The 13,710-nt window shown below is 41.9% G+C and overlaps 1 protein-coding gene across 1 annotated transcript in view; it reads right to left on the bottom strand.

The window, feature by feature from the left end:
* PEX14 (peroxisomal biogenesis factor 14) overlaps window positions 1-13,710 on the bottom strand; it is a 129,778-nt gene that overhangs the window by 23,877 nt on the left and 92,191 nt on the right. Inside the window, exon 4 of the mRNA XM_063106056.1 lies at window positions 2,323-2,451. Coding sequence (XP_062962126.1) covers window positions 2,323-2,451 — 129 coding nt within the window. The remainder of the gene's footprint in view (window positions 1-2,322; window positions 2,452-13,710) is intronic.

Here is a 13,710-nt window from a genome sequence, read left to right as displayed (position 1 = left end):
CGCAGATTGCACACCTAGTTCAGAAACTCCCCTGAGTTTGCTTATAATTAAGGGGGTTAGAAAGGTAAAAAAATATATAAACCCAATTAATCATTTAAATATTTAAAGTCAGATTTTTTCCTCACTCCGGGATTAGTATATTTCATAACGCCAGCAGCAGACAGCCCTGGTTTTTACTGGGGTTCATTTTAGAGCATGTTTAAACTAGTCAGATTGAGTGATGCTTCCAGCAACTAATCGCATGTCAAATAAAAGATATTTTATGTAATAAATTACCGCTACAAGTAATTCAAATGTCATTTATCAGTTTTATTATCAGTCAGGCAAAGTCTTGTTTCTCTATATTAATCAAAATCAAGCCTTTTTTTTTTTTTTTTTTTTGGAGCAGTTTTGACACCTCTTGGCAAAAGTACAGAAATGAAGAGGTACAGTCACCCCCGGAGCTGAAAGGAGTAATGTAACGGTACAAGAAGAATGAAGCTCCATGGTGACAACTAAAAACTTCAGGTATTTAAAATTATCATTACCACTGTTTTTATACTAGTGTCAAGGCGGGAAGAAGTCTGTCTCTAAGAAGATGAATTTTATTTTTAGCACTGGGAGACTCTTAAAAATACTCCTACCTGAAGACCTAAACGTGTAATGTTTTTTCTTAGTGAGAATGGTTTAAATGACTGAATTGCCCTCTCCCCGCCCCATTCTTTTGCTTCTTTCAGAAAGACTAACAGTTCAACCCTTTGTGCCTACAGAAAGTAGACACACACATGACTCTGTGACCAACCCTAACAATTTGTTCTGAGCAAGAAGTTTCCCAGTAGCCGAGAGACCTGTTTGGTATTAAGCGATGGGAGGAAACAGCTGGAATAGAACAGATGTTCATCTTAGAAAATCCTACACCCCAGCTGCCACTGCCTATCCTCAGCAAATCCCATTAAATGACTGGGCCCAGGGACACAGCTAAAGAAAAAGTATGGGGACTTAACCTTTGCTTAAAAAGAAACATGTAAAGTAGGTGGAGGACCCAAAGCAAACATGATGGATTGGGAAGAAAGCTGGCCAGGAAGGAGAAATGAGTCCTAAGCTGACAAGTCACAGGCACTGACCCAGTGGCCCAAATATAAGGCTCACCACTGAAGCGCTGCTGCTCTGGCCTCCACGGTCAAGCCACCGTGGGTGCGTGAGGCCAGGGCTGAGGCTCCCAGGCCGCACCCACACAGCCTCATCTGGAAAGCAAACGAAGCGACCTCTAGATGAGACCAGGGACACACACTCCTGGCCCCTCAGCAAATGCAGAGGAGAGAGGGCTTTGCTGGCTCACACCTGCCCGCTGCGCTGAGCCAACCCGGCTGCAAGTGACATTCAGTGAAGTGAGAGGAAGAAGGTAGCGTCAGGCCATGTGCCAGAGGACCAACATGAATCTGTCATTTGAAGAGACGCCTTTTAAAGTCTGACATCTAACGCTGCTTTAAGCCATTTTTTGAAAATAAAACTTCTGAGATAGACAATTAAAATGAAGACGATTACAGAAAGGGTGTTTTGGAAGACAACAGATCCGATGCTATTATTTTAAATAAACAAAATTGAGCTACTTTCCATGGCTTTGGAGTTGATTTTAACCTTTTTAGACTTTTTCTAAGTGACTTGAAGGGGTTCTGGTTGTACTTTAGAGGTATATATTTATTACTAGCTTGAAGAACCTTTATTCCTACACTAGCTTTCATTTAAAAACAACAAAAACCCCTTGTGATCCATGATCTCCTATAATAACCAAAAGCAATGCTCAAAAAGGACCTTTACATTTTAATCTGAAATTCTCTAACAGGCTGCCACCACATAAATTTACACACTACAGCCAGGACGAGGGAGGGCGGGACAGAAGGCTGGCCTAAACCTACCAATATTAACTTTAAAAATAAAATAAGGAGACAAGTTATTTCAATGAGCAAAGGAGAACGTACTCGTGAATCAGATGTTCATGTTGTTATTAATCAAACAGTAACATTCAAAAGCACTGGTATAAGAAAATGGAAACAAAACCAATAAATAGTTTGACAGTTTCTTGCATGCAACCAAAATACCTGGAACAACACAATAAATTCATTTATTCTGGTCCCTTCTCTCTTCTGAAACTTTTGTCACACACTTAAAAGTCTGTTGAAAAGAGGATTTGGGGGTGTCACATTCTTTTGGAAAAACCCAAGAGCTTCCTACTACTCCCAGTTTCTTCCGGTTTGCTGAGTCTGTGAGACAAAAAACACTGCTTTTTGGCTAGAGTCCTGAATCCCAGTCAAGGTTAAACAGGAGTGTGAGTGGGTGACTTACTGTATGGCTGCGAAGTGAGGTGAGGGGGCTGGACGGGAACCACCTGTGTGGCTGGGCCCAAAGACGATGGCTCATCGACAGCAGTGCCCGACTGCTGGAAAGCCACATCAATCTCTTCATCTGTCAGCCCTGGGGAGAAGAGGACACAATTGCAGGTGAGTGAGGGCCTCTGCCAATGTCCACGGCTGCAACAAAATCGACATTGAGAAAAGACCCTCACAGCCACAGGACGCCTAGCATCCTAGTAAGTTGCCTCCCCGATTTTGGATTCTCCGGAACCTCTCTCAGTTGCAATTTAACCTTAAGCGACAGAATATTAGCCTCAACACTGCTTCCAAATGTGGCTCATTCAATTTCCTTAATTTATCCTTGAGTTTATTGCTGCTTTTGAAGTCGCTCCGTACTGCAATTCTCCATTCTTCCCCCGAAAACAGATACCATCAACTGCAAATGTGGCTCATTTTAATCTGTAATGGTGTTAAAAAAAGAGGGGAAAAAACTAACAATAATGCATGAAAACAGACAGGGAAACAAAAAACTAATTATTGGGTGAGACGACTAATTAGTCTAGATCGTTTCCAAAGACGGGAATAATTTGCTTTATTTTATGACAAATGCAGAAATAAAAAGAAAAATCAGGACTGACTGTGATTAGTATGAATGGGATATAGAATGTAAAGAAGAAAATAAAACAAGAAAACAGATCAAAACAAGGCCAGGCCCAAACTTTCAGATGATTATTACTCTACCCTATCATAGGCTGCCTATATCGCCTTTGGCTAGTTCTTTTCCCTTTTTTTTTTTTTTAAAATCTTCCTGACACTCTAAACCACACTGCACATGGGACATCAGGAAACAGCATGGCGCCATCTGCAGTGGCTTTAACATGTGGAGAGGATTTGATTTGCCCATGGAGGAAAAAAGGCAACTGAAAACACCATGAAGACCACATTTCCAGCGGACAAACAGCTGGGATATCCTCAATGGGTCTGGGGCCAACTGGGGACATTGACTCTTGGGAGGAAGATGAGGGCACTGAACAACCCAAAGAAGTGTGGCACGCAGGTATGAGAACAACTTTCCCACAGGGCCCGCTCGGGAAGAAACTAAGTGTACAAAAGTGCTCTAGTCACTGAGAGTGGGAAAAGCAGGTGGGAGGTCATTGCTAGTTTGCAAAAGACCGCTCAGTCCTGCCCATCCTGTTCCAGGAATCCCAATATCCAGTCGAGCCGCAACACAGAGCTTTTAAACTAGAGCCGAGAGCTTTTCCACATCTGGTTGGCAGCTCTCCATTAGAGGCCCACAGCATGGTATATTTGCCCCTGGGGGTAGATGAAGTACAAGGAGGTTCTGAGGATCAGCATCTTCAAAAGCGTGGTGCCTCGTACTATGCGCCTTGGGGCTAATAGATGGTGCACATTAATGCTTTAAAGCACAGCTCTGCCCTGCACCGTACTGGAGTGAGCTGACTGCAGCCATCCCTCAAACTTTGCATGCCCTACCACAACCAGTCAAGGGAGAATGCCTGAACTATTCTAAATGGCTCTGGGCCCTTTTGCTCCACTCTGCACTGAGCAGTTGAGGTCTGTCCCCACTTAAAGCTGAATCTCTGCCCCTCTGTCCACTCTTCACACACTGGAGCTAGTAGCAGGGCCACCTTGCCGGGCAGTCTGAAGTGCTGCTGGGTTGCCCCCACCCATGCCATGCTCTCAACAGATTGGTGGGGCAGATGAAGAAGCTTCCAGGGTTTAAAGAGGACCATTCACTGGCACTTACTGCCTTCCAAATACATAAGCTAAAGTTGAATAGAGTGGAGCTAGATGGGATATTCCTCCTCTCTGATTCCCCAGCTGGCTGCAAAGGGCCTGCTTTACCCAGCATTTCACCTCCCAGGAAGAAAAGGGACAGGACAGACAAGGCAGGCAACAACGCAGAACACACTTCCCCTGAGTTTGTGCGTCTCAGGCTCTAGCCTGTGTGGTAACTGCTCATCATCTTACTAAGTAGGAAGGGGGACCCCTTTCAAAGGTAGGAAAGACGTTGCTTTAACCAGTTCGTAATCAGCCATTAGAGAAGAAAGCAGCACCTGCGAAGTCAGCACAGGCTGATGGTCACTGGTACCCTACGGAATTTTAAAAACCTGGTGGGTCGTGTGCCTTGTCAGCTGCTGGCTGCAAATGAGGATAATTTTCCCAAAAGGAGCATTCAGTTGCATTCTCATTTTCCCTTTTGGCTCTTTCAAATATAAACAAGTACGCTAATGTTTAACACTGGGGAAATATACAGTAAGTTACAGGCTGTGCTGCGGCCCTGAGAGCTGGAACTGGTTAAAGGGACAGGACTCGCTGCCCGTTGTTCTGCCCTCTGGCCCTGAGCTTTTACGAAGCCTATTTTCCTAATAAAACATGTTCCTTGCATTATCACAGCCGAGCCCACGAGTGAGGCCACAGTTTAAAGGGCATCAGCATTTCCGTCCAAGCTCTTGTTTTCCAGAGATCTTCCCGTTTGATGCTCTAAATGTACACTGGCTGGAACTCTGATAACCTTAGTTCTCTGGGAGAGTCAGGATTCTGATTGAGTTACAATAAATGAATCATTTTTCTTCTAAATGCTAAAAAAGAAGCATTTCAACAATCTCACCGAATAATACAATTTCAGAGCTGGACCATCATCCCAGTCACTGTCCTCATTCAACAGATTAAAAAAACCGAGGTCCTAGGAGGGTGAAAACTATGCTTCACATCATACTTGTTTCTAGAGAACGGTGATGCTGACGACAACCCAAGGCTCCCTCTCTCCATCCTGGTGACTTTCCACTCTATCGCAGAGTTATAAAACAGCAAATGACAGATTCAGAAGTCACATCTTCAGTCTTCAATCTTCTTAAAAAGGTTTAGAGAAGGATTCAGTTTTCTTCTCCCATGCCCACACTAGGCACCTCATCTACAGGTATGAGCCAATGAAATTTCTTTGGGGGCTATACTGAAACAACATGGGAACTTAACCCCTGGGTCCTGTCTGCAAATGACACCTGGACAACTTTTTGAACAACACCAGAGTGACAAAGGTAGAGTGTCCTCATCCTCGTCTCGTTCCAGTATCTTATCCCCAAAGCAAATTGAAACGGCCCTCACAGACTGGCATCTATGCTCCCCGAGTGTCCTCTTCCTCTGGAGTGTCCCAAGCTTAAGCAGGACCAACCAGTTTCAGGACTCTAATTCCATGACTCAGGTCATTCACCTGGGACTCATGGAGACTGAGTGGGGGTCACCCACCTCTCTCGAAATCATAACTAGTTATCTACCCTGTAACCACTCCTGGTGCTGGGATGACTCTGCCTTTAGGGAGAGGGTGCTGCCACAGGACCCACACATAAGTCATCTGGATGCCCTGGTCCCATCTTTCCCACCTACCCCTGCCAAGATAAACAGTGCAGATCTTAGACTGAGACCTTGCAGAATCCAGAAGGTTAAAAGGAATAATAAAGGAAACTGCCAATTGTAAGTGAATTATATTTGGCTCTGAAAGCTGAGGCACAGGCTATATTATAAAAGGCTTCTCTTTGCGTTGTTTACCATCACCCTGACTAATGCAGACCTTTTTTTTGTTGTTGTTTTAAATAATCTCATGCAAATTAGACACACACACTTCCTTCCAGTTGATTGCTATCTGCAAGGAATAATCTAACCACAGAGGGACTGAGCAATGGCTGAGCAGAGCCGAGAGAAGGGAGCGAGGGCCTCACCGTCCTGTGGCATGCAAACCTCCTCCCCTCCGCTATCTGCCCGAAGTCTTCCTTTAGCCGCTGCCTTTGGAAGAATTAGCCAATTTTAAAAAACCTTAAAATTTTCTTTTAGTTGGGGTGTCAATTTGCATTATCTGCTACCACTAGCACTTAGTATTTAGATATTCTTCCACCTAATCTACAGCACTGACAATTAAAATATATTATTGATGGAGAATAACACTAAGAAAGTCCTGCTCTGTTAACCCATCCACTCACTAGCTTCAGCCGAGAGGAGGAGAAAGGGACGAGGGAACCTGCCTGAAGCAGCAGGACAAGCACGATGCTGCTCCCTGACTCCGAGAGGTCGAGTGTGCCATTTCGCCTTGAAGACAACAGCTGCCTGATCTGCAAAACTGAGTGCTCTCAATTCAAACCAAACACTCTGAATGAAAATCCCGTGTACCCAGAATCAGGGCAGTCTTCGTGTTCTCTCAGTTCTCTGGAATCTACTTCAAGAAACCTCTACAACAGTTCCCTTTACCAAGAGACGTCTGCTGCCCCTGTGTAGAAGCCGGGCCAAGGATTTCTTTTCCAACACTTTCTCCAGAGTGGTCTTTTAAAAGAACAAGTGAGCTACATCCTATTGATTAATAAAGCTCCAGTTTTACTGCTGTGGCATCTAAACTGAATGCCCTCAGGGCTACCGCACCTGCCTATTTTTATCCTCTAGAAGATAAGCAAATTTGTTTTCTTTTTCTAAAGATTTCTGTTAAAATGCAAACAAAACCTAACCGATTGACTTTGTGAGCTGCAACCTACTGGCTGTGAGCATGATGCCCCAGGGTCCTTTTCCAGGACTGAGACCAAATTGGGCACCCCCCTCGGGCTGTCTTTTTTCTGTGGGGCTGGCTGTGCACGGGATTCTCAGAATAAGTAACCTCAACACTGTCCCCAGTGACCACTGGGCACTGTCATGAGCCTGGACCTATGCAGGTGAAGCAGAAAGACAGATGACAGAAGACAGCAGTGTTCTCCACATCTTTCAGGTCAAACAACAACCAGGACAGAAGCGTTAGGAATAGTTTGAAAACAAGCAAAGTAAAGAACAACCGACGGCACCTTCCAGACCAGCCTGAGTTTTATAATAAAAATGTAGAGTCTGACCGGGATTAAGGGAACAGGGCCAGAGCGCCAGCGGCAAAGGGCAGCAGTTAAGGGCGGTAACTCAGACCATCTTCCTCCCCCATCCGGACTTGGGCCATTCATCTGGGACTTAGAGAGACTGAGAGGGGGTCACCTCTCTCAGAACACAACCAGTTCTCTGCCCCAGCACACTCTGGGAGGAGATGAGACAGAGAAGACAGCTGGCTAAAAATGCTCCCCAAATTAAAAGAAAAATCAACTCTCTCAGAAAAGGTTTGGGGAGGGGAATGGGAAAAAGTATTTTATTTTATTTTATTAACATTTTGTTGGAGGAGTAGAGTACAATAAGGACTCTCTGAGCCTCTAAAAGTCGTTGGATGACCTGTAGACCCCTATTTCCCAGTGCCTTGTATAAAATTGAATTTTTTAAACATAAATTACACGTAATGACGACACTGTAAAAACTAACAGTAATGGAAAGCTGTGCTGTATTTCATTAGCCTGTATTATTCCGTGCCACCTGATCCAGCCGGGCCTTGTTTATGAGTTAGTGTGTTAGCAGATGCCGATGGAAGCATTTGCTTCGACCTTGCTCTTCTCATTGGGGCATGAAATTACGACGGCAGCACCTTGATATTACAGCCATAAATACAGTAAACTGCAAATTTAAGCCAACGGCTCCTATTGTCTCTGAACATAAAGCTGATCGGTATTTATTTAAAAGGAGAACAAAAAAAATATTATATATCACCTTGTTTATGGGGCCTCCCCCACCCACTTTCTTATCCCCTCCCCCCAGCCCCCCAATCTGTCTAATTCACTTGGTTAAAATACTAAGCAAATAAGTCAAATGCTTTCTTCTCCACTGATTGATTATTCCCAAGCAACAACAGTTTTTGAGAAAACTAAAGAACTAGCTCCAAATATCATTACCCCGAGTGAAAGAGTTTTTATAAAAATTGATCTGATTGGGGGATGCTGGTTCCCACCATCTTGATATTAATATGTAAACTTAAGAACAAAACATGAGACTTTGCCCTCTTCTTAAATGAAGAAAGTTCAAACAACAGGAGAAAAAGTTGCTGATGATGCCCTGAAATTCAATGTCCTCTCAGTATCCTTCTAAAAATCGTTAGGCAGAAATGCTATTTCAAAAAGCAGCAAAACACTGCCTCCAGCCACCTAAGGAAAGAAAGAAAGATGTCTAACCAAGAATATAATTCTCATCTCAACACAGAGAGCTGGAGGACCTCTCATTAAAACTTGCACCAATCCCCTCCTTATCCCAGTGAACCATAAAGACAATATATCCTTTAAATACATTAAATGTGGAAGAAAAATAAACACAAAGACAAAAGGACACTGGATATCACCCAGCCACGTCTCCTAGTATAAATCACTGGGTAAAAAGCCAGTGCAAAATGTATTTCACTGCTAGCTTAAAGACTGAGGAACCTGGCAGGCTTGTTCCACATGAAGTCTAAAAGAGAAGGCAGGTCTGCTTTCCTAATAATGACAACAAAAGATGGTCTCTGCCTCTCAGAGGCAGAAGAGAGATGTAAAAACTCAACCAAGTCCAAGTCTGGAGGTTTCAAAGGGTTAGTGATAAAAACTATAGAACATCAGCAGGCAAGCTCCAAAGTCACTACCAGCGAAGTGTGCAGAAGGGCCATTTTAGCAGGGAACTTAATGTAAAGCAGACAGGCTGAGGTCATAAGGTCCAGTGCCCAGCAGTATCAATGACACAGCAAAATCAACCAAGATCAAAAGTTTTTGTACATTTACTTTTGATAGGTTATTCCACAAGGCAGACATACTCCCTTGAAGCCCTAAATTATACCAGCCACACCAGTCACTGAGCTTAGCTCCTTCCGCATAAGAAGCAAACTTTCCTATAAAATTTATTGAGCTTCTCTGGGGAGTAATATAACTGGTGAACAAGACAGAAGTGAGCTGCCCCTCTGTGTAACACAAATTGAGATCTCTCATATGAAAGCCTGGGAGGGTTTCCAATCAGTATCCGTGACGTCTATTTTTAGATCTATACCATCTAAAGATTTTTGGGTTTTTTTTTTTTTTCCTTCCTTTTAATCCGTCTCTGCTAAATTAGAAACAAAAACGAAAAGGAGTTGCTTTCGATATTTGAGCAATTCCAGAGGATTAAGAGCAGGACAAATGTTGTTGTCGGCTGTCGTGGATAGCAGTCTCTAACCCAGCAGGTCTTTGGCCACAGGCTGAGAAGTCAGCCCTTCCCACAGGACAAGGAACAAGTCCTAGGAAAGCAACTGTGTCCTTAAAAACCAAGGGACAGTAATAAGGAATCACTGCTACTTAAGTGCCAAAGGCCAGGTAAACCAAACATATGTTTGTGCATGTGTGGGAAAGCCAAATTGATCAATGCTTTTAACAATATTTAAATCTTGCTCCTGTTTCAGAACAGGTAGTAGGGTTTTTTTTTTAAAAAAAAAAAAAAAAAACTCACCTTTGACAGCCAAAGAAATTCAAAACTGAAAGAAAAGTTGGAGTTCATCTGGTCTATCTCTGTTCTTTTTCTTGTTCTTTTTTTTCTTTTGTTTTACAGACCAAGGAAAAAGGACACAGAGAGGGGTAGTGACTTGCCCACAGCCCAGGCAAGCTCCAGGGGCAGCACGGGAACCCCATGCTCTCTGAACCCTGGGGCTCTCTGCACAGTACTGGGGTGAGCATGGCAGCCTGCTCCCCTGTGCTCCCTGACACAGCTAGCACAACTGAAATAAGCAAACTCTTAGAATCAATCCCCAACAAAAAGAATATAGGGAGCACAGGGGATCCTGGTAAAAGGTACATGGGACCTCTATGTTAGAAAAAGAATATACGTCTACATGCACACAAACATGAACAGATCGTATACAGTTGTGTATATATGCCAAAAATAAACCGAGAACAGATAAGAAACTGGTAACTCTGGTTATATACATGGAGGGGAACTTGCAGCTGGAGGACAGAGATTGCAGACAGAACTTTCATTGTCTCTCCTTATGAGTTCTGTTTCATGTGAACAGATTTCTGATTCAAAAGAATAAGTTTATTTTTAAGAACAAAGAAAACATTTGGGGGGGGGAAGAAGAACAAACCTTGATCCTAAACAAAATCATTTAGATGATTAACCCCATTTCCTGGAAGAGAAAAACCAACACTGAAAAAGGTACGGTGCCATGCCCAGGAGCTGGGATTAGAATGACATCCACAATTTTGAATATTTTGCTTAACCCATTGTGGCTGCAACCACAGCAGCCAAGTAAAAGGTGGCTTTTTTTTTGGGAAATGTGTTTCTAAAAGGCAGACATCTGTTCTACTTTGACACATCCTGGCTGCCCAAATGTTTCTTTCAGCTCTAAATATTTGCTTCACCAATGGAAATGTTTCCATCACTGCAACAAAACAAACATTTGTTTTGGGATGGGAGGGACAGCCATACGCCACTTCATATGTTCCATGAAACAGCCTGATTTGGGAAACAACTCCACTACAGGACACAAATCAAGGTGGAGATTTCTGTTCCTTAGAGAAAACCTTGTCACAAGACTTCAGTGTACTAGGGTACATTCTTTAGTCACTCAGCTGAATACTATAAATGTTCCTTTGGGGTTTTCTCTTACATCTTGAATCTTAAATATGTGATCAGAAAGTTTATCATTTGGCATTCAACTTCCTAAAGTTTTAAATAACCATGCAGCTATAAGATTTTTTTTAAGGCCTCAAATTAATCTGGTATTAACTCATTAAAACATGCTATGTCCTAATACTTCCACACATAAATTATTGTATCACCACCTATGTGTGTAACTCAAATGCATCTGGCATTGTTTCTTACTGTCAACATTATTAGTATAGAGATAAATACGTAGTAGTCAACAAAATCCATAAGAATTTGAGTTCTTATTCTGCAAGGCAATGTGAGAACGCTAACCTCATCTTCCCGACCAGTTAAATGGGAATCTCCCTCAGAACCTCCCCCACAATTTCTTATGTTAGATGAGTATTCTGTATATCTATCCATCTATCTATAACCCAATATATACACAGTCTAAAATAGAATATATAGACATTATCTATTGATAAAATAACCCATCAATTACAGAAATCATGAAAAATAAAAAAGGCAAACAGAAAACAAAAATCATTCCTATTTCCACTCTCCATCCAGAAATACGTTAAGTGTATTAAATCCAAATGTCAGAGAATGTTTCAGAAGCTTTTTACATTTTTAACTCTTTGCATCCCACCAATGCCACGCAGGGCCATCGAGCTGCACAGCTCAGGATTCCATCACAGTGTTGTGTCACCATGTGGGACTGAGCAGTCCTAACCCATATGGCTACAGGTGGCAGTGGCACCCCATGACGCAGATGCTTCATTCTCCCCATTTACACATGAGGAACCTGACACTTACAGACATTAACTAGACTATCTAAGTCCCACTGCTGGTGGAGGGCAGGGCTCAACCCCCAGAGCCCAGCTTTTTCACCACTACTCTGTACAACACAAGCAGGAAAATATTCCAAATCTTGTTCAAGTCGAAGGGAACACTGATATCCTGACTTCTAGCATATCATTCAGATACGCTGGTATTAAGACTGGATTTCTTCAAATTAAAAACAACTTTTTTTTTACATGGGAATGCCCAATGCTGGAGAGGGTGCTGTGGAAGAGCAAACTGAGAAGCTTCTGGAAGACAATTTGGCACTCTATCTCAAGTTTTAAAAAATGTTAATACCCTTTGACTCAATGATTTTACTTCTAAGAAATAATAAAATAATGTAGTATAAGACTTATGTACAAAGATGGTTCATCACCATATTTTTAACAGCAAAAAAATTAAACAACGTAAACGTCCAACAAGGAATGATTAGGCAAATTATGATACTTTTCAATAACTTAATATTATTCAATGTTCACATTCATATGAACAATTTCTGATATAGGAAAATGCTTTTGATACTTTACAACATAAAAAGCAGATGTTATATTCATGATCTCAATTACATTTTTTAAAAAAGAACAAAAGGAAGCAATAGAGCGCATCATTTTTAACTTAATCTGAATTCAACTTATACGTGTTCAGAAAAAAAGAGGGAAAGTTCACACTATAAACAGTGGGAAAGGGCCCACCATTCCATTCCACGAGTGTTGTGTCTTTGAATGAGCATGAGGGGTGAGGCCGACATTTGCTGTCCCTCACCTCCTCGTTCCCACACACCCCTGCGGTCTGAGCACCCTGCCCCAGGCTGTTTTTCCCTATCCATCTTGGCACCCATCTGCAATGCCAGCCGAGCAGTCTGGTGTTAATCCAAAGATGTTTCAATGTGAACAAAACTGTGACTTTGAATAACTATTTTTCAAATTAATGTTTAACAGATATATTCCCATAGTACAAAATTCTAAAGATACAAATGGGTATACAGTGAAAAGTAGGGTCTCCTTCCCATTCCTGCCACCTGGCCACCCAGTTACATCCTCCAGAGGCAACCACTGCTGCTGGTTTATTACGTAATAAGCACATTTGTGTATATCCATATATGTATTTATGTATGTATATATATTTTTTATACAAATGATAACATGCTATACACACTGTTCCACTCCTTGTTATTTTTAAGTAATATATCTTGGAGAATATTACATAGGAGAATATTTCAAAAAGTTCATGAAAAAATGAAATTAAAAGATAATCTTTCCATGAACTTTCTGAAGACCCCTCGTATTAGTATCTATAGAGCTCTCTCATTCTATTTAATGGCTATATGGTTGGTATTCCATTACATGGATATAACATAACTTATTTTACTTGTCCCCTCCTGAACATTTACTGCAATAAACAAAGCCACAATAAAAGACCTTGTGTATGCCATTTGTACACGTGCAAGTATATTCCCAGGAATAGACTCAGGCATGTGCAGTTTTAATTCTGATAAGTTTGACAAACTCCCATCCTTAGGGATTGTTTCCTCTTACATTCCACCAGAGTGTGTGTGTGTGTGTGTGTGTGTGTGTGTGTGTGTGTGTTGTGTGTGTGTGCATGCGTGTGTGTGTGTGCATGCGTGCGTGTGCATGCACGCATCTATTTTCCACAACCTCACCTACATGATGCTATCAAGATTTTTATCTTTGCCATTCTGAAAGGTTGAAAAAAAAAGTCTCATTGTAGTTTTATTTTAGGTAAACTTTGATTGGCATTCATATACACACAGAAAAGGATGCAATGCAAATTTTAAGTGTACAGCTTAATGAATTCTCACATAGTGAAAACATCCATGTAACTACCACTCAGATCAAAAAATAGAATAACAGCCTCCAGGAGCTTCCCTCATGTCTCCTCCCAGTCACCACCTAACCTGTAATACCACAGACTGAGTTTGCTTGTTTTTGAGCTTTACATAAATGAAATGATACAGAACATATTCTTTTATAAAGGACTTCTTTTCCTCAACATTATGCTTGTGAGAGTCATGCATGTTGCTGCACACAGCCACAGTTTG

The sequence above is a fragment of the Cynocephalus volans genome, chromosome 8 (genome assembly GCF_027409185.1).
Source record: "Cynocephalus volans isolate mCynVol1 chromosome 8, mCynVol1.pri, whole genome shotgun sequence".
NCBI lineage: Eukaryota > Metazoa > Chordata > Mammalia > Dermoptera > Cynocephalidae > Cynocephalus > Cynocephalus volans.
The sequence above is the reverse complement of the archived record's forward strand: the minus strand, read 5'-3'. Positions and strand labels throughout refer to the sequence as shown.